We start from the raw sequence: 21,776 nt of genomic DNA, 5'->3' as shown, positions 1-21,776 counted from the left end.
GCGGTCAAAGTAAAAACTCTTGTCTTTGCGTCGCGAGAAATAATCATCGTAAACTTTTTCCGATAGTTTGGCTCTTGTGCCGTCGCTGCGAAACGCGTGCCAGTCGAGACCGTTTGTTTTTACTGCAGGTGTAGCTGGAAATTGGCGGGAAATCGATGGCGGCTATTGGAAGCACGTAAATAATAACCACCGACTAGCAACGGCCATGGAATAGGTACTAACAGCGCGATGGCCGAGTGCCAGTTGTTTACGCAAGACAGGGCGGACCGTGACTTATTTTGGAAATCTCTTCATTCGGGTGGTAAAAAGTGATTCGCACGTTGGCTCATGGATTGAATTCGGCGAAAAGTGACTAGTTGAATTTGGTGAAAAATTTGCACGAATATTGATTTTCTACAAACAACTGGTGAAATTTATTCCGGTTATTTATTTTGTTTTTCTTAATCACCCTAACGGAAGAATGAATCAGATGCGATAACGAACAATGGCCGAGGGTTCGTCGGAGGACTTGATGCAGGAACGTAATAATCTGGAGGTCAATGACATTCGCCGGAAGTCTGCGAAGTACCGAAGATGAAAATCTTGGTGTTTAGTCGGCTAATGTTGACATTAGCGAGGCCGGATCGTTAGGCTGAGGGTAATTTACTCCGTGAAAATAAGTATTAGAAAGAGAGAAAAAATACATGCATATACCTGTATTGTGAACCGTTAAAGAAGGGCTGCTTTTTCCCACGTACATAGTATGTGCTCGAGGGAAGAAAATTAGAATCCTAACTAATATTCCTTATGCAATACCTCATATACATATGTGTGATGTGTATGCGATAACGTCTTGCGATGAACGCCCTATTAAATTCACCCCTGCTGCTCTTATCCGCCGTTAAAAAAACTCCGGGTTATTCTTACGATTTATTTTCACATCCAAAATTCGACGACCGAAACAAATTGCGGGAATTTTTCTCCTCCCCATCTATCGTAAGAAAATGATATCATTCTACCCCTGCCGCCACCCGCTCTGTGCTACTCCGGTGGCGCGTTGTTGACTAGCTCGGAAATATGATTAGTCGATGGTTATATGTATATCTATATGTATAAACACATGCTTACATAAACACGCCTCGTACACATAATATCTCGCATCAGGGTCCGGGATGAAACGAGGCTGAAATTTTTCGAGGAGGAACGTAAAACGAAAGTACTAGAACCAATTTGCATCTTAATCCTAAACCTATACTTATACCCTGACTGCTATCGTCATTGACATCGTCATCATTTGTAATTCCCAAAATTTATTTCGGTGAAAAGTTTACCAGAAATCACCTCTTGGGGCTAATTTCTCCTGCACACGATACAAAGTTTTGAAATCTCATTTCTTCTTCCCCCCATCTCTATAGATCCTCTGAGAAAACACAGTTCTACCGTTTGGATCTGATTTCGCGTATAAACCTTGCGCACCTGCCCACGGGGTCAAAGTTGAACCGCATTGGCGGGGCGGCGGGGGAGTGGGAGGGGGGGGGGGGGGGGGATAAATAATTGGTAATCATCGGGCAACAACCTATTATCAACGGGGGATGGATCGTTACTCAGGAGTAATGTAGAAGGACGCGCTGCTACAGGAAACCGACAACCGGCAGTCCGGTCTTACAGTCTGGTCCGCTCCATGAACGGAAGTAAATCTTCCTCGAGCGTGGCCCGGCGTTTCCGAGTAGCGAACACGCGATGTGAATGCGCCTCCCTTATCGGCAGAAGGCTTAACTAGACAAAGGAAATATAGTGTATATGGAGAAGGGGATAAACCGGCCCGGCGGTAGTAATAGATGTGTAATAGCAGAGTTACGCGCAGAAAAAGAAGAAGAAAATGAAGAGGAATGAGAGTGAGAAGAGCAAAGCCACAGGCGGACAGGCTGCACTGTGATTTTCCGGGTCTGATCACGCCGGTGTATTACTCGAATGAATTCCCGATGCAGATAGATGTGGCAATGGCGGCGGATGTCTGCGTGGATCACGATGCAATCATACCGTCGAGAACTCGAAGCGGAACTCGAGAGGTTATCCGTTCCGGAAATAATCGACGACGCCACCCCAAAATGTTCGAGTAAAATTAAATGCAGCTGTCTTTCCTTAGGGGTGAAATTTTTCTCCACTTTCTTTCTTTTCATATGAAATTAAGAATGCAAAGTGAAAGAAGTTGGAAACTGATGATTCTCTTTCGTCAATCGCTCGGAAGGATAAACATTCTGATAAACTAGCCATTGTCTTTAGAGCTTGTCCAATTGCAAGAGAAAAGAACACGGAAAAATTGAATTTCTAAACCGTGATCGAGCTCTCCATTGCTAATTTTGCTCTCGCGTTAACCAACGCCTGATGATGAATAAGCGTAAAACCCTTCTGGCGATTTGCTAGAAAATTAGGTGGAATTACTCCGCTCGGAGTAACGCCGACAACTGAAAGAGATAAACTGAGCTATTGCTCGGGTCACGATATATTTTGTTGTTGATTTATCACTCGTCTGCGCACTGAAAACCACACGGAAAGGTAAACAAACGTTGATGCAGTGCGAGATCGAATAATCATTCCACAGGGTAGTGCAAAAAAGCTGCCAGGTCTCTTTACAGTTACTGCGGAACGGGGCGAAAATAAAGAAAGGGTTTATCATCACCGGGGGTGGTATTTTTCCCTTTTACTTTTATTCTCCTTTAATCTTCTTTCTCGTCTGGTTATTTCGCTCGACGTGTTATATAGTGTCTCCTCGCGATCTCGGTCCATCGCTCCAGTGCCGTTGCAGAACCGTATATATACCTTTTACTTCCGAAATTGAGAAAGTAATCCGAGATAAATGAAACGCCGGAGAAAAAGGCTGAACGTGATGGGAGACACCAAAGGCGTCGAAACGACACGTTTTTATCATCAATATTCCGCAGTCTTTTGTCGCTCTTCTCTGGAATCAGGTACAGGTATATTCAAAGAAAGCGAGGATGGTGCTCACAGAGAACGCATTGGGATAAAAACCGTCGAAACTTTTCACTCATACTTTATATCATCGTTGTGCGATTGTTCCACTCCTCTAGACTTATGTCGCCTCTGTTTTATCGGCTCGCTCTTGCGATATCGATCTGCCACTTCCTGCAGAGACTTTTCACCGATGGAATGATACGGAACGACGAAAAAATAGCTTGCAGCGAATAACTGCAGGAGTGAAACTGATCCAACCGTTGAACGGTGAAAGTCTTGTTGAAAAGCGTTCCTCGCTATTTTGACGTCGATGCGTAGATCGGCACTAATACCGACAAAAGTCGATCCATCCTCGGTGGTTTCATGTTCGCACCGAGGCCTCTGGATCTTCTCCGCTGGTTCCATCCCCGCTCTTCTCGAACATACTCGAAGAGTCAAACTCCATTTGCGTTGATCACGATCATGCAGGCTGGTGGAATATATCAGCGTTTGGGGCGGGTTGAGTCGGCTTGGCGTTAACGCGATTGGCAACCCGACGCGTATCGTTCAACCCGAGTACCAAAATCACACCGTTACACGTCTTTTTGCGAGCCTAAACCATTCGCGACCTAATGATTTTATCGCCCCAGAGAAACTCTTCCCAAAATTTTGAGATCACTTTCTGTTTTCCCACGGCTGCCGTAAGACAATATGCGAGCGTGGAGGAACTCGATCATCCCGGTTCTGATATCGTTATCAGGTCGGTCGGTTGAGGCCGGGAACTACCTCGACGACGAGCTTTCACGACGCCGTTGGTCCCTCGCGGTAACAATTAGGGCGAGGCACGAACCTGTTTGCTCGCGCTCGACGACGCCCGGAGTTACAACATAAATACCGATCGACGTTAACGGGTTAATTCGGTTGACGAGGGTTTGCTTCGTCGAGGCGCGTTTCGAAGCGGTCCATATATCGCCATCGGGGGATAATGTAAAAACGGGATGTTTCTGTGTACAATAAGGATCGCTCGGCGGATTGCGGAGGGAATCGCGGACGTCGGTTGCTGGAAACGAGATTATTTCCCGGATTCAAAGGATCCGGGTGAACCCGGCCAGTCGGCCAAGGTATAAGCGAGAAGAATTTTCGAAGAGAGCGGAGAGACAGCGTGTATATTTTTTTTACAAATATCCGTAGCCGTTGTCGCCGGTAGCGAAACACCGACAAAAAAATATCGCCGAGTTATCGGAGGCCAAGGGTTTCGGACTTGTTCGAGCTGCGACCGGTAAAGAATTTCGAAACGGTATCTCGGAGCCAGGCTTGCGAGACCCGCATGGCGATGAGGGGGTAAGGCGGAGGGTGGGAGGGCGGGCGATATCACCTAGACAAATGGAGTCGGATATTCCGGCGCGGCGGAAAGTTGGGGCGGGGGGGATTCTCAGAGTGGATGAACGGCACACGGGCGCGGATCCCAGCGAGTCCCTTCCGCGTGTCCAGTCCCTCATATGTCACGTGGTGACGGGCGGCCGTGCGGATACCGGTTGTTCCCTGCAATTGAATTCTCCACCGGACCCCGGAACAGATTCCACGTCGTTTTTAGACCTCGTCTTTTATAATTCCGCGACCGATGGTCGCGCGATTTCGTTTCGATTTATGTCCGCGGGATTGAACCAATTGATATCACAGTTGTTGTCCTATAGTCCTCACAAATTCCCGCCACTGACAGAATATGGACCAGGTCTCTCCCTCTGATTCTCGTTTACTTCCAAACCCTCGCGATACGACGGCAGCTAGGCATTGAAATCGGCCGACCCTCTCTTTCTCTCCGTCTTTATTCTGGTTTCTTATAATTTACGCGCGTTCGCGATCAAGACAACAAGTAAAGGCTTCCAACGTACGAGCGATCCTTTTCCACGGTATACGGTCTGTATCGGAGGCAGAAATTCCTAACTGCGAATTTTCGCTCAACGACAAGACCTTTTTCGTGGGAACAATTTAGTCGCGAAATATTGTTATCTGTTTTCACGCTCGAGCCGCAGCAAAAAATGTATGAGAAACGAGGGAGATACTTTTTCGACGCGAAGAATCGGGGTTTTATTCACACAGGCCTCCAGTCCGCAGGCCGTGGCCTGAATCACTTCCCGGTGTTCCTCCCCTCCTAATTCCGAAAATTTCAAAGGTTGCCCGAGTTCCGGTTTCATATTTCACTCTGCTATTCACCCCGTGCAGTTGGCTAGAATCAATTTCCTCGTCGATGTATACGTATAAATGATATAAATCCTCGACGACCATTCGAGCCGGTGACGTAATTTTTCAGCGCTGCAGAGACACCCGTCGGCTTCGTGTCTTTGGAGACATTATCCATAAATTATAACTAACAGAATCACCGGTGTTGGCGAGAAAACTCTGGAAAACAACCAGCGAGTTTTTAATTGGTCTCGCTCCTTTTCAGTATCGTACGAACAGTTCTTTCTCCTTTTGTCTCCGATTTCTTTTTCCTCTTTTTTTTTTCCGTTCTCTTTTCGGTTCTACTGAATTCACGAGCGCGCTCTGCAACCGGCACCTGTAATCGCAGTACGTGAAGACACTTGAAATAGTTGCATCGGTAATTTAAACACTAGCGGAACACGCGGTCTAGCATTACTAATTGACCCACCAACGTGCGAATCTCGCGTACGACGTTCCTTGGTATTTGATTAAAAAAATCTTTAGCTGCGGTCGTTGTTAAAACGGGAAATGCTGAAAGCCGGAGGGACAAGCGAGAGGGACGACCGTGCCGCATCGTGTTCGCCGCGTGTAATTTCTCGGCGAATCTCTTTCTGCGCGAGTACCCGCCTCATGATATATACTCGCGACCCACACGGGCCTTGAATTCGAGAGTGTCCCTCCTCACTTTGTTCACCGGCGTTCTGATCCGGCCGTCCTTCCTAAGGGAGAGACGGACAAGACGGTACGGTGGTGCGGCGGACCACGTGTCGCCCGGACGAGACTATCAATCAGCGTCCGGAGATCCACCTGGACGGACAAACGTGTGTTTTGTAAGAAGGGAGCCAAGCGAGCGAGCGAGCGAGCGAGCCGCACCCGAGCCGGGACCCCACGCTGAGTTAGTCTCGTCAGGGCGGATTGCCGTCTGGATAACCAGAAACGGATCTACTGCGAGACGGACGGACGCGTGTGTGATCTGCCTATGAATAATCAGCCTTTTCTCCCATCCTCGTCGCCGATATAGTTATCCTCCGTCTTGTAGGACAAGGAGTAGCGCATGCCGAAGCACGCTTAAACTCCCGAAGGAATCTCGGAGCGATATAGCCGTGAAGGGGAGTGCGGGACCTTGTCGAAACGCTGTCCAACCTCGCGTTCGTCTTGGCAGTGGTAATACGAATATCGAACATCGAACCAGATCGGACGGACTATCCTGTGAAAGTCCTCGGCTGTCCATAAGTGTAGAAAAATTCGAAGCGAACGAGAAAGGAAAAAACGTCGGTGAGGTATCTCACTGTTGAGCACTTGGTCCACTGCGTGACAACAGAGACAGGCCAGTGGCGGCGGGTGTATCGGAAAATTAGGGGTGTGGCCGGGTGGAAATGAACGCGGGCGGTGTGATGGTGGTGGTGAAGAGGAGATTGCGGAGGGATAAGAGGCGACGGGGACCTCGGGTAAGAACCGAGGAAGAATGAGGCGGAAGATGAAGGTACACGACCAAGGCGGATCCGGAGCCCTTACTGCCGACATAACTCGTCGCGGTCTCTGCCTTCCGGAACCCAGGCTCATCTTCTCTCGCCGGCTCTGTCCGGAGGATCGGTGTCTTCGTCTCGTACTTGCTCGCAGCCCTTGTTGCAGCCTCTGCATCTGCGTTTTGTTACGGGCGTTCGTTTCTTTGCGTCCCTTCCGAATCCGCAAGCGCACAAAATTTTGTCAGCCACCTCGCTGCTGCCGGTCGCGGCGGAAGCGTAAAGTTGAGAGCATAGCGAGAGGAAGGAGCGATTGGGCTGTGTCCTCAACATTTATTTGTTAGTCCAATTACTCGGCGGAGAAACTTTTCCCGTGTCTTCTCTCGTTCGGCATGAGATACCGGGGAGGTTCCGTTTGAAAACAGTGTTGGAGCAGCGGGCGGCGCCTTCCGCGCGACAATGAGACCCTATCATATGATCAGAATATGATTAACGGCGCTTCGAATGGCACAGGGAGAAGAGTCCTTACCCTTTGTTTACACGTTTCTTACACGGTCCTCGTAGCGGCGTAGCGGAATTTTTACCGCTGACGAATTATGACTCCTGTTTCATTTTTATTAAACAGAGTGAGTGTAGGTAACGAGGGCCTCGTTTCGATAATTAAAAAAGAAATTTCCTCGCAAACTGCCGTCGCGTCGCTACCTTCCGCTTCTCGTACAGGATGTATGGCTGGCGGTGCGTTCGCATTTTAATTAAAACGTTGAAACGTAAGAAGGACGGTGACTGCGGGCGCCTCTCTGCGTGCGCCTTGAAATATTTAGTGACGTTGCCGCCATGCGGTCCAAATTGCGGTCAATCGAAATCGCGCAATTGAGAAAAAACGGCGAATTCCGTGGCAAAAAGTTAATCCTAGTTAAATAAGGATGGCCGAGCTACTTCCCACCTTTCGTCCAGTTTAAATGGACTAAATTGTCATCGAGTATCCCGAGAGACGTTCGGGTCGTTACTCACCAATCGGCGGTAAACATACTTCGCTCTGGTCCCCTATTTTCCCGCCGCTCGGGCATCGCCTCGCCAAATTCACCAGACGCCTTTCGTTGATCGGAATTATCCTCTTTAAAGACCTTAGAGTTGAGTCAGATCAGGTTGGGCTCGGTTAACAAACAACTGAGGTAACCCGCAAAAGTCCTCGACAGTGATCCGTTGACCCGGTCATAGGGGGAGGCTGGAAAACTGATTTCATTCGCTTTTCACAACCATTCCGTCTTTTCGGCATGCTTTTGAATCCGCACTATCTATTGTCAATCAAAGTTTCGATTGATCGAGGGTTGGACTTATCGATGAAGCGACACGCCAAGTGGTCCAGAACTTTTATGCCCTGTCTGGTTTTTCTTGGCGGAATCCAACAGAAATGTAAGCGTGCAATCCACCCACACGTCAATTGCCGGCGTATGCCTTGAGAAAAATGTAAAAAAAAAAAAAGAAACAGCGAGGGTGCGATATACGTATAATAACGTCAGGGTAGAACGAGGCGAGGAAGAACTCTCGAGGAGAGGGAAGAGCAGAGGGTGGTTTCAGCCTGGGTGGATGACAAGGGGAAGTTTATTCAATGTAGTAATTTAGAAGGCAATTTACATCTCATTCTCCGAAATACCAACGAAGGGTGGGAGTGGCGATGAGAGCAGCAGAGAGGGGGAGGATGAAGGTTTCCATGCGTGTGTGCCCGCGATCTATTCACCGAATTCTTTTCCGCCCCCTTACTCACAATTTATTTTATTTTCCACTTTATACCCATTATGCTCGTCATCGTTACGTCTGTATTATTTTCTATTCGTATTTTTTTTTTTTGTTTTTTATCTTCTTTCTCGCATGCCAATCGCCATGATACATTAGTACATTAGGACGGATATACGGCGCAAGATTCGAAACCACGTCACGAGTGATCGAGTAAAATTCTGCGTCTCGTCGACTTATTGTTAGTGGCGTACGATTTAATATTTTTCGGGTGATCTTTGGCTACGATAATTTGTTAATTCGAGCCTGCAGTTTGCACACGGACAAGCGAGAAATTAATTTTCTTCATATGCACAAAAATGTATTGTTGAGAATATTTGAATCACAAAAAGTTAATGACCATGCAAGTGCGAACGCGGATATGAAGTACGTCTCGTAGGTAGGTAGAGGGCGTGTTCGGAAATTGACTGAAAGTACTGTCAGTACTGAAAATCTACAGTATACGTCACTTGGACTATACTATTTTCAGTACTGACAGTACTTTCAGTCAATTTCCGAACACGCCCAATGTAAACATATCGGTCTGTACGTGTAAGGTATTGAATGCAGAGGTAGGTGACGGCTCTTCCGCAGCTGTAACTTTCTCGCGTTCAAGTAAAGACGTTCTCCAAATCGTCTGGCATTGTATAACCTGACTCTATTAATAAAATGACCAGCATGTATGTATGGATAATATTGGCGGAAGACCGATCGTTTTGTTTTGGGATCCTGGGTTTTTCACAGGATCTTTTTTATTTCTCTCCTTTTCACCGTTCCACGTGTCTTTATTCTCCGCGACGTTATTCGGGGCGAGTACCGAATGGCATCTTCGCTGCATTATACCAGCCATGCCTTCCATCCACCCGGCCTGTAATACGTTCTTGATGGCTTTGTCAATACAAAAGCGAGAACTCTTTTTCCAGACCCATTCCCCCTCTCGCCGCCGTGCAAAAATGTTTAACGTATTAAAAATCGTTTTGATAACTCGGAAAAGTACCTCCGAGGCTCTTTACAAGTTCCTGGGTGAAAAATATAAAATGGATAAAGTTCTACCGTTCGGTTTTCAGCGATTATACTTATACGTGTGCGATAGCTGTGGCGAAAGATTGTTCCTTTTCGCTGCTCCTCCGCAGAAACCAAGAAACGTGCTGGTAACTACTCCGTGCCGTTGTATTGTCCATGAATTTGGTGAATCTGTCAGGGAGGAAAAGGGATCGGGGGAGGGGAAGAAAACGAGGAAAAATGTTAACGTAAAATTTTTCTTTCACCAGCACTTTATCGCCGTTCCTATTATACGTATACCAGAGGTTTTGAAACTTCCCCACTCCTGAAAGTTTTCGCCCCGCCGTATGTCTCCTTCAGGTATGAATGCGTAAAGTTTTTTTTTTTTTTGCCCCCCCCCCCCCATTATTTATAAACTGTGACGAATTTTCTCGTTATGATTTTTGGGCTAAAAATAAGAAAGTACGAACGGCGAGGAAAATAAAAAGTAGATAAGAAAGGATAAGGAAAAACATAGAAGAACAACTTGCAACGCTTTGCCGAAAGTTTTAACAGTCGTAGATAATATATGTTGTTATGTATGTTATGTATGTATGTCGACATTATTCTGTAATAATAGAAAAACATTCGTGCGCTACACGCCATCGGCTGATTTTGAAATACAATTTTGTCAGTCTTTATTAAATTTATTCTTTAAGCAATTGTTTTAATGCATTAATTTTAATTAGAATGAAATTAAAATTAATTAAAATCAATAATCAATTTGAAAACATTATATGCAATGAAATTTATGTGAATTTTAATCTACCAAGCGAGTAGATTTTACGTTTACCAGCGCTTAAAGCACACCAAATATACGCGTGCTCAATGCACAGATAAATGCACACTTTAATTATAAAAATATAATTAACATACTGATGACTTGATAGTGTGTCATAGTGTGATTTTTCTTCCTTTGCAGAAGGCTGATCACTTTCACTCTCTAAATTATCACCGTCAGACATATTTTATTATTAGAAAAATAATTTGTTTTTAAGTAAAACACAGGTTATGTGTACCGTAGTAAACAACACTGTATACACTATGGAGTATACACTATAGGTATCCGAGCTCAGTGTGGCGAGAGAGATGGCTTAACGCCGGATCGAGTGGGAAGAGAGTCGCACAGTCGATTGCGCATGGCGACGCGTCGCCAAGCCAGAAATCGGTTTTACGTGCGGCTATAGATGTTTGTTTCACATCAAAAGGTTTGACGCAAACCTATCACTCGATAAATCTTATCCACAACCTCGAAATTCGTACACGAGCTTAAGACATGCATATACATATAAAATATATATATACTCGTATACTCAACGGGGCATTGATAAATGGCAGATGCATATACATATGCATATATATATGTATATATATATATATTTACTATTCTACGTCTCTTTTTATACCTGTCGATCGTTTTGATGAATTACTTTCGGTGGTGTGGGAAATAAATCGAGCCAGTTTTGATCTGCATAATTCACCAGTTAAATGCGTTTATTCCGTCTCTAACAACCCTATTACGAGATATCGCTTTTTGAAACGCTACGTGAACGATAAATCTTAATTGTAGTAACAGCAACGAGATACCTATCGCGGGGTAGGTAATTATGCTTTATTGGATATTGCCATATTCATTCGGGTGAAATGATTTATTGCACCCTCTGACACGTGCTGTGTTTTTCTCTCCTTTTATCGCTCCGCGGCGGTGCAGAACATGATGATTCGTGATCTTCTGCCTGAACTTAATCTGCGTTTTAAAATGATTTCGGTCTAGCGTTACCAAATAATTGTCGGTGTGAAAAAATTATTCGTTTCAGGACATAACGCCGATAACGGATCATAAAATTGTTTCCAGTGAATCGCTGTGAAATATACGTTGGACATGAAATTTGTACAGCGTGTTGAACTTGCGAGAGAGGCGAGACTAGGTTCAATGTTACATCGGAAAATTGCGTAAGAGCCTTCGACGTTGATTAAGTAAATGACTTCGGGTGCAAAATTTCTGCTCTCGTCGACTCGTTAAATCGCTATCCCGAGAATCGAGTCGTTCCGGAGATGAAACACGCCTGGTTTCGTAAAGATACGTATTTTATTCTCGCATCTCGACCGGAGATTCATGATCGCAGTCGATTTGGCGCAAAATGCGGGCGGACAAGGATTTGGCGTTAAAATTTAATTTGCGATTGTGATTCTAAGTGGATGAGCTGTGAGAGAAGACAGGGGCAGGGGAGTGGAGAGAGAAGAGCGGTGAGAGGAGAGCGGAGAGCGGAGAGCGGAGAACGCCGATCTTTTTCCCCATTGTTAACAAAAAGGTTGGGAGCAGAGAGAAACACGGCGGTGGAACCTTGTCATCGTTCGTCTGATATTTAACACGGCAGAGATTCGGGATGTAACGGTACCTCGTTGAAGGCGGAACACCCGAACGATCCGATTCCAAGTAAAATCCGTATGGCCTGCTCGAACCGAATCAAGATTTAATTTCCTCTTATTTTTCACCCCTCGATCCGCCAAGATGCCCCTAGATTAGCACAACGCATCTCTGCAGAGAGCAAGAGGAGCAAATTTATTCGTATGGAAGCCTTTGACGAGCCGGGGAATGGTAATTGTCTCGGTGGTGAGTAAAATTTGCGCACCTCACCCGTAAGCTGGGGCGGTGGTGATCGGACAAGGCGGAAGAGAGCGAAGCGAGTTGTATAATTGATATACATACATTATCTCAAACGGAGCGTACTGCCGACCTCTGTGCAGCCTCTCACCGAGCAGCATATTAAGGATATGGTAATGCGGGCAAGATTCAATATTCATACGCTAAACGGGGACCCCCCGTTCAGTATTCAAGTCCGGGAATCCATTCGGGCAGAGATAAGGGAAACTCCGTTCGAGGAAATCGACATCTCGGTTCGCGGTAGTTAAATTTAAGACGCCGGCTGCGTCCACCTCGTCGTGTCCTTGTAATCTCGTAAATTTTAACCGTCACTCTGTTTCTCTGTTCCTCCAGGCAACGTCAGGACCAGGGTGGTCCTCGACGTCGAGACGAAGTCCGGCTACTGGATCACCGTCTTCGCCCAGGATCACGGAGTCGTTCCCCTGAGCTCAAAGGTCGAGGTAAGAAGGGGAAGAATACGAAGGCGAGGGAGAAGTCATACCTAATTGTATCGACGAGTATTCATTGGTATACAACACTCTTGTTCCATTCGCGCCGCAGCAATCCTATCTTGCTTCGATCGAGGCCGTTGAACCCGGGCTGATAATTTATACTCCCAGTTGTAAAAATTCTCAATCGTATTTATCGACACGCTGTATGTACACGTATATGCGTAGAGTATTTTATTAACCTCCCGCACGCTACCCGGAGCGAGAGATTACACCTTATTATTACAGTCACGTTGTCTACGCAGACACTGCGGGCGCGGTGCTCCGATGTATAATGCCCAATTATCTCCGGCACGGTAAGTAATCACCACCGATCGATCTCTCGCTGTATCGAATTTCCAATCGGACATAGAGCGACGGTTTATTTCTCGATGTCAGCCGCGTTTTCATTCGCGCTTCGTCTCTCCGTGTCCGTGAGTAGTTACACGCGCGCACACACGCACGCACACAGACAATTCCTCGATGAATCTTACGACTCAATTTCATAATTAAGACCTCGGGTCGCGTGTGTTGACGTACCTGAAACTCTGCGAAAATTCAACATCAGCTCTCTCTGCGGCGGAATTTTGCAAGCTTTCGGTGTAGACGACAGTGTTTCGCACACCGCCGCACCGGTGTAAACATGAACGCATGGATTTTCTGGATTTTCATTCAAAGGATTTCATCGAGACAATGTTCGTACAGGTTTACGTGGCGGTATTGGATGAGAACGATAACACGCCGCTGACAGATTTGCCCGTCTACTATCCATCGGTGCCCGAGAACTCGCCGGCCGGAGTGAGCGTGGTCCAGGTCCGGGCTTTCGACAAGGACGTTTCGCCCCAGAAGCTCACCTTCTCCATAACGAGCGGGAACCCGGAGGGTTATTTTCTCATCAACGCAACCACGGGTGAGTCTGTTAATCAACTTTTGCCCAATTAGCGCCTTCGCGTCAGCCTTTATAAGACGAATATGCGTTTCTGTCCGAAACCAATTCGAGCTTCTGGATAAATCACTTCGTATCTAATATAAGACGAATAATCGATCGTACATCTCTAGTCAAATTTTTTGACCCACCCTCTGTAGCATCCCCATCGCGATATTTCAACGCGTTGCCCCCTCTCCCACCTTATCACTTGTTCATCTTATTTTTCTTACGAATCGCTTCGGAGAACCATGTTCTTATAAGGATTACAAATTGTTTATTACGGAGTATTATTTCCGCGTTTCTGTTATAACGACGTAACATTCGTATATTTTCGCACTGCGACTACAGGGAAGATAAACGTCACTTCTACCGAATGCTGTGGAAAATCGAAGGACCGGAGAGTGAGCACGAATTGATTATCCTTTTCCTTTAATCCTGCTGCAAATCGCATTCCGGCGGCCAAAAATAAGGGTGAAATTCACTCACGATACGTAACAAGCACCGATTTCCGCCGACGCCCTTGCGCCCTCACAGCTCCGTCGCTATAATCGATCGGTCGTAAACGGCGATAACCTTTGGTAATATAACGAGGGCAGACAACGGCGCCGAGAATACTCGCTGATGTTATTGCAGCAACAATTATAGGTTCGTGTTCAACGCGTGGGACGGTCAACGGACCGACGAAAATGGCACCAGCGAATGAATTGTTCCAAAGCAACAAGGTCCTCGGGTTATCTAACCGCCCCTATAGAAGCGCGCCGCATCGCGTGTACAACGTTACCTCATCTCGCCTACAATCCTGTGAAAAAAATGCCCTTCTCTACTAACAACAGTTCACTCGCATTCGATGAATATCCCTTTGTTCGACGCCCATTCCACAGAAATGGGCAAACGATTGTTGGATTGAAATATTATCTACTCCGATGTTCGCACCGCGAGAATTCAAGTTTGATATTATAGTGATTTCAAAGTGAACTTTAAACTGAAATTTAAACTAAACGCAATCGCAACGCATCCGAATTCGAAACTTTCGCAAAATTGCCAAAATAATGATTCCGAACATCCAATTACAGGAATTTGCGAGAGGCTACACTGCCAAACACGATACCACGACTCATACCCTGTATAGCGGAATTTGGGCTTTACTCAAATTCGAAAAAAAGGGCTCAAATCGGAACCGGGACCTTACTCAAAATTCTCAACAAAACAAAATTACGGCTATTCAACAACGCGAGACTCAGGCTACGGTCACCAAGCACTAGGAACGAGAAACGAATTTCGAGCACTTATCGAAACAGCAAATCGAAAGTGGTCATCCGTTCCTCGGCAAGTCCTTACTTCGTTACTCTCGAAAATTAAGCGTAAAGGTGCCTGCGGTATGTCTGGCTATAAGGGGCGCGTATGTGTATGTATGAAAGGCGCGTAGATAATATATCGCAGAAGAAGCTCCCCCGCCGTCCCTTTACCATGAGCGCATATTGCGAAGTTCGTTGCACATACCTGTCGCACACCGCCTCATCCCGTTGATATATAACCTGGCATGCATTTTCACACCCTGAGACAAGTGAGTTATATACCGTGTACTTTCAGGCTGCACGTCTAGATGTGTGAAATACGTAACCTTAGCCATATGTGGCTGATCGAATCTCCCGAGTTTTCGCTGAATTTTCGTGCCCATTTCTCTCACCGTGCAATTTTGTTTATTTATCAATTTTTTTTTTTTCTTGACCATATCAGAGAACATAAATTCGAGAAGAAGAAACCCCGTGAAAAGGAATAGGATTAATAATCTTATTATACATTGCAATATCCGTTTGATGTTATGTTCCCAGACATACGGCCTCGACAGGACACACCGACGATAACCCGGCGCACAATTTGACACGACGAACGGACCTAGCCTAACCAAGGCATAAAGCCTTTTCCATCTTCAACGTTAGCAGCGGCAGCGGCTGCGCAGCGACGAAACCCGATCAAACCGGGTTTTCGGTATAAATTCGCGAGCTGACGAGCGGTCAGCAGTAGATGTAGAGCAAAGCGCCTAACGGATTCACTGTGAATTTCGAGGCCGGCCGTGATTTAAGGCGCGTCCACGTGACTCGCTCGAATACTCGGCTTCTTTTCGCATCAAATTCACGCGCCAAAATATTGCCAGAATTTGCATTTACAAAAAGGAAATTTTTTAGTTCAAATCATTATCTCTCGTAATTTACTTTTCTGTTGTTTGTAAAACCATTATATCCGAAAGCATGGAATGCAATTGATTGATTAAAATTCATATTTGGCGAAAATTTGTCTTCTTGTCCGAGAAGGTCGATAATTTGCTGTTATAAAACTCGAATAGGATCATATAGTTGCAGCAACGGTGAAGCAAATAAACGTCCACGGTACCGAGTTATCCGTGTCCGATGACATTTGCTTGAGGATTTGCCGACCTGCCCGATTCCGTGATCCAAAATTCAGCCAAATAAATAGGGTGTTTCGACCAGGCGTAACCCGAACATTTTCTTCCCTGTCAGAGAGAGCGATTCCTTTCGATTCTTTTGTTACTATAAATTTGTTCGCCAAAAGGGCAAAACAAGTCCCAACAACAACGAGGTTGCACGAGCCAAGGCTCTGGAAAAACGGCGAACGTCTCAACGTATGCAAATCGCCGCGTCAAATGCAATACCGGTGTAGTAGCTCCAATTTGACAGGTGATTTATGTTACCGGAATGTGACAAAATCTTGAGTGAAATTCCTTTCGCGCAATGCGCGGCATACCACTTTCACCTGCCGCTTCTCGATGGTGGTGTCCATCGAAAACATACGTACTCCAGGTGGTTGGGGGGTGGAAACATCAGGCCGATGTATTGCATTCGACAGAAGCAGAAGAAGACAAAATGATCAGAGATCTAGATCAGGGGATCCTTTAAATTCGCAAAGAGGATGGTGTCCTCTCTCTCTCTCTCTCTCTCTCTCTCTCTCTCTCTCTCTCTCTCTCTCTCTCTCTCTCTCTCTCTCTCTCTCTCTCTCTCTCTCTCTCTCTCTCTCTCTCTCTCTCTCTCTCTCTCTCTCTCTCTCTCTCTCTCTCTCTCTCTCTCTCTCTCTCTCTCTCTCTCTCTCTCTCTTTTCTCTCTCCTATCTCTCTATAGGATTAGCGGCGGACGATCGTATACTTCGCGTAATTACACTCTGCGGCAATGAATTATTCTCGGCGCGTTATTACAACCGATCATCAACCACCGTTTTATTACGTTTTATCGGAGCTGCGGCCGCGCGGTACTTCTCGTTAAAGACGTCGCCGTGCCCTATATAAAGGGTTTGAGAGTCTCATCATTGATATTGAAACCGGTGGTGATCCCGTTCGATATAATCACTTGCCCAGCGGCGCTTAACCATTTAATTAGCTTGTCGAGTACTCTTCGGTCAATGTTCAGTGCCTGAGCGTCGTTTGTGCCCGTGTCACTGCGATCTCCATGCGAGCCGCGCTCGAACGACTCGTCTCCGCAGGGATGCCAAAACTCACGTAGACGAGGAGGCGAGCGCGCATTACGCATTTTTGAAAGCGGTCCAGTTCGGTCGTCCGTCTAGTGACGATCGTCAGTGACGCCGTGCGTTCTCTCGTACCACGACCATAAACGAGAGGCCCAAATATACTCTCGTACACGTTCGCTCTACGGAGCAAGGTAGATGAGTACGGCCCGAGTGTCTCTCGTTCTACACGGGACCTAGTGCCCATACACACGTACCAATGGTCTTGCACCATTTCATCATACAACGAGCCCAAGCGCTCTTGGTGTACTACCGACACGAGAGGACCAAACATACTCTCATATACGCTCGCTCCTCGGAGTAAGGCAAATGCAAATCATACGAAATTCGATCGAATCGAATAAAACAAAAATCGCAATACGAAACGCACTCGAGATCGCGGTGGCATGAGTCAAACGGGCTGTAACAGGCATATACACATTCATATACACAATCGACACATTCACGTGTGCGACACACGCTTTTATACGTTTACAAATAAACGTTCATACGTCGTGGGTTTTTATGCCGCAAGGCTTTTCCCACAAGAGCCAATAAACATTCATAATTCGATGGCTCAAAACGCGAGAGTTTTTTTATTCAAGAAAACCTCAACCTCTATCCTTCATACTAATAAAAAAAGGTTCAATACAAAACTACGAGGCAACTTCGCCTATGACGAAGCTTCGACAATACAGTCAACATCGTTCGATATCGAAACCCGGACGGGTGGGAATTTCAACTTTCTTTCGGCGAAACTATGTAAGAGAAAAATATTACGCGAGAGCGAATATTTGTGACTTGCACAGTTTGTATCGAGTCAGACATTCTCGATTTTTCGCATTTTCGATCCACGCGAAGCTTGATAAAGCAACGAGATAAATGGAGAGGTGCGGCGTTCGATTTTTGACAGCGTTAACTACCCGGATGACTGGCACTGCAATAATCGCGGAGAGGATGTCGGAAGTTGCGAGTTTTCGGCTCGTCCGCGAAACCGTTCGCGAAGCGCAACTTGGCTTCCGGAGTTATAAAGTTGTTAGAATCTTATTATTACGATCAAACCGGGCGAAGATTGGTTTGTCTGAAAGCCAAGTTACGCCGTGATTCAAGCCACTCCTTGTCGGGGTTCTTTCCGAAAGTTAGGAATCGTAATTTTGAGGTAAACAAATAATTTCCGTGCGGTGCCGAAGGAAGCAGCGAAGCGGGAATGAAACTCGCGTAATTAATTGGATAACGCAGTTACGAGTCAAGTCGAGTCGAGTCATCCTTCTACTCGCAAAATTTATACACCTACTTCCGATTGCTTTTTCGACGTTGGTTCGTGCTGCGTCCGCCTTCCTCCGCCCAAGAACACCCGAGCTTCCGGGTCCCAGCCGCGGTTACAAGATTCGTATATAACGTTTATCGGTGGGCAGACGCGATTTATCCGATGTCTCACGGTTCGCCAGTTTTAGCCGCGTTCTGCAACGACCTTATCTCACGTCACGGGCAAGAAAGTTCGAAATAATGAAATCCCGCAGGCTCGTTTGTCGCTTTTATTCTGCTTCTTCTTCTTCTTCTTCTTCTTCTTCCGCTTCCTCATCTTCTTCTTTAAACCGAACGTTAAAATTCCCCGTCTCTGCTGAAGCCTGTGCATAATATGTAACGATTCTGTTCAATATAAAATTAGCCCTCTGCTTTTCACTTACCCCATTTTCTATTCGTCCGTGGAAGAAGTACCTAAAAAGGCTCGGAATATGCAAACCGCGCAATGTTGACTATACCTAGTCGTAAAACATTTTCTCAATTTCTGGGGTTTCGTCGGGCTTCAAGGCCTCCGGGGAACCCCGAAAGTCTAGCCGTTTTATACATTCAATAACCAACAGGCTAAGCAGGTTAGCGCGAAGCCCTTGCCGTACATATACTGCCGCAAACTTTAGTCTACTCCTCGACTCGCTATACCTCGCACTGTAGAATTACCCAAACTCTGGCTTCGCGAGCGTGAACAACGCCCGAACTCTGTGCCGACACGGTGCTCAGCTTTTGCAAACAATTTGTGGAATTTTCGGAATACCGTTTTAATACTCAATTCCGGGGGTGCGCTGTCGCCTAGATGTTCCGAGCGCCGGAGAACCCGGCAAAGAATGACGAAGGCGAAAAATTGCAGAATGCAATTGAAATATTTGAAAACATAGCGAAGTATGGTTACAAGATGGTTTCAAACATCAACCGGGTGAAGGGTTGCTCGGTTTTACGAGCGCAGGTGGTTCAGGAATTTGCTCGTATGTCGGGAACTGGACTTTGTTCGGAAGGCGGGCGAGGAATTTAGGGATCACAGAGCTTATGGTCACGGACAGGAATTACGGTCAAGTGCCGTAAAGCTTTTCTCCCGTATGCACAACAACAGTGCCAGACACAGTTCCCATATATGCAGGATTTTGGATTCAGCACACGTGTCGAATTAATTGGCACAACTCCCGACGACACTTGGAAAAAATAATCCCCACCGTCAATTTCTTTCGCTACCACGTCTCATCCGGAAGCGCTCTACCACCCCCTGTATTTCCACATCCACGGCCCTTTCAGCCGCAGCGAGAGACGAGAAGAGTGTAAGGGCATGACCAAGAGCTCGTGGAACGGGGTAACACCCTCGGGTGACGCAGCTGTGGGAAAGGCTTTATTTTCCTTTTTGATACCTACTTCTCCTTTCTCCCTCTTCCTTTTCCTCCACGTGTCCGACGCGCAATGCAGCAACCGAGATCGCGACACTTTGACCGTGCAGATAACAATCGTGCACTATGCACTTTTTTCGCAAGGATTCTGCCCGTTGTCGCTGCTTCGTAAAAGTTTTTTTTGTTTATGTTACTTAAACGCCTAACAAAATTATTCTTGAATTGCATTTTCTGTTACAGGCCTGATCACTACCAGCGGGAGAAAACTCGACCGCGAGAATCAGGGTGAACACATCCTCGAGGTAAGCATTATATTTCTTGCGAAATTTTTCCTTAACGTTTTTTTCATTTAACGGGGGACTCATCCGTACGCAAATTGCCTATACGATGAAACGGATGCGCGGGGTTGATACTTCTGGGTGATTAGGCAGTCGGTGATATCTCCTGAAAGAAAAATACTCGTATCGAACATGAGAAGAAGCCTGCGAACCGACATCGCTAGAGCGGAGTAATCAAAAGGCTCGTCAGAGTCTCGCTCTGCTTGGGGAAAACGGCGCGTATTATCCATAAACGTACGTGTATCTAACGGTGCGGCGTCTCTAATTCTCGCAGAGGCGCAGTTAGCGCTGCAACGTGTGTCGGCATCGCTGCTGAGCGTTTCGCGTTCCCGCAGACCCTTTCCGGAGCGGATAGTCGGTCTCAGGTTCACGGCAGCTCGTTAGCGCATCTGCAACCATGTCGAGAAGTGCAGCACGGCGATATCCGGGGATATCGGAGGGTGGTTGCCGGCTGTTGCATGGCTGCTTGATTATACCTATACTCTGAGCATGCACTCACCCGACTAGAGGGACTTGGTAACACCCGGTAATTGCATCGGCACGGAGTCTCCGTCCAGAGACGTTATTTCCTCTCCGACTGGTGGCGTACCTCCCTTCTCCCCCCCCCCCCCCCCCCCTCACTCGTTTGTTTACTAATTCACTAATTATACGCATTTCCCGAGTATCTAATCGCCCCTCTGCCGCACAGTGTACGCCACTGCCGCGGTCGGCAGCTCGGCGCCGTCTTTGTCGTTTCCAGAGTCGTTACGAGTTCCCTACCTGCACGGTGTGCTCCGAGTACCTATATTATTACAAGTGTTTGTACGGATATTTATATCTTATATACAGGGTGGGGCATTTAATTTGACGAGGGCGATTTTCTCAAAAACTAAGCAAAATCTCAAAAAAAGTTTCAGACGAGAGCTGTAGGGTTTTCAAGGGGACGGAACATGGCGCGCTCGAATTTTTATTAAGTGGATGCGCCACGGAGGTACGAAGGTTAGCTTTGGTTTTTCTAAATGTTGGATGGTATATTTTTTGTTTTTAAAATTAACAGACTATTCAATTTCTAGTATAAAAGTACAAGTACACCAGTTTCCTAAAATTGACACTCGATAGGATATTTCAAAAATAAGAAAAAGGTACAACGACGAACAACATCGAGGAATAACATGCAACGGAATGCCCGTTTTCCATCACAATACAATTAAATAAATTAAAATAATAAACAATTTTGTTTATCTCCTTGACATCACATCTCCGTGTCAATGTTTAATAGAAGAACGCGAACAAAGAAAAACACAACGTATAACCGGCTGATAAAATCGCTTGAACTATCATTTCTTATTGTGTATATGATAAAGTCGTGCTTGTTTGTATAAAAGGTGGGTAATACGTGTAAAAGTAATATAGAGATATGTATAATGTAAACTTATCACTAGCGATCCGAGTATGATTTAGCCTCGTGTTTGTCCAGTTTCGTCCGTTAATTTATTCGATTGCCCTTATCGCCTTTTCGTAGTTTCACATATGCATGCATAAGGTGGTAACAGAATGGTGTTATTAAATACAATTGGGGTACAGTAGAAGCGTATAGACTTAAACACTAAATGATAGCAATGTATGAATTTCATACGGGCCTAGTCCACCGGGGAATGCATTTCAACATAGTAAGGAAATTCAAATGAAAATGACTTGATACGTAACAAAGAATGCTATAAATGGATAGTATACGGAATAATAACAAGAATAAGGACAATGCGAGCAAAACAAGAACAGTTTACATGGAATTTGTAATCGTAATCTGGATCTGATTTCCGTGTGG

The 21,776-nt window shown here is 46.0% G+C and overlaps 1 protein-coding gene across 9 annotated transcripts in view; it reads left to right on the top strand.

Annotated features, from left to right (window-relative positions):
• The window catches only part of LOC107224301 (fat-like cadherin-related tumor suppressor homolog), a 222,825-nt gene that overhangs the window by 171,066 nt on the left and 29,983 nt on the right, over positions 1-21,776 (top strand). For all 9 annotated transcript variants that reach the window (XM_046744536.1, XM_046744535.1, XM_046744538.1 and 6 more), the window contains exons 4-6: positions 12,409-12,515; positions 13,248-13,452; positions 19,875-19,936. In XM_046744536.1, the coding sequence (XP_046600492.1) occupies positions 12,409-12,515; positions 13,248-13,452; positions 19,875-19,936 (374 nt within the window). The remainder of the gene's footprint in view (positions 1-12,408; positions 12,516-13,247; positions 13,453-19,874; positions 19,937-21,776) is intronic.

The sequence above is a fragment of the Neodiprion lecontei genome, chromosome 6, assembly GCF_021901455.1.
Source record: "Neodiprion lecontei isolate iyNeoLeco1 chromosome 6, iyNeoLeco1.1, whole genome shotgun sequence".
NCBI classification, from domain to species: Eukaryota; Metazoa; Arthropoda; class Insecta; order Hymenoptera; family Diprionidae; genus Neodiprion; species Neodiprion lecontei.
The sequence above is the reverse complement of the archived record's forward strand: the minus strand, read 5'-3'. Positions and strand labels throughout refer to the sequence as shown.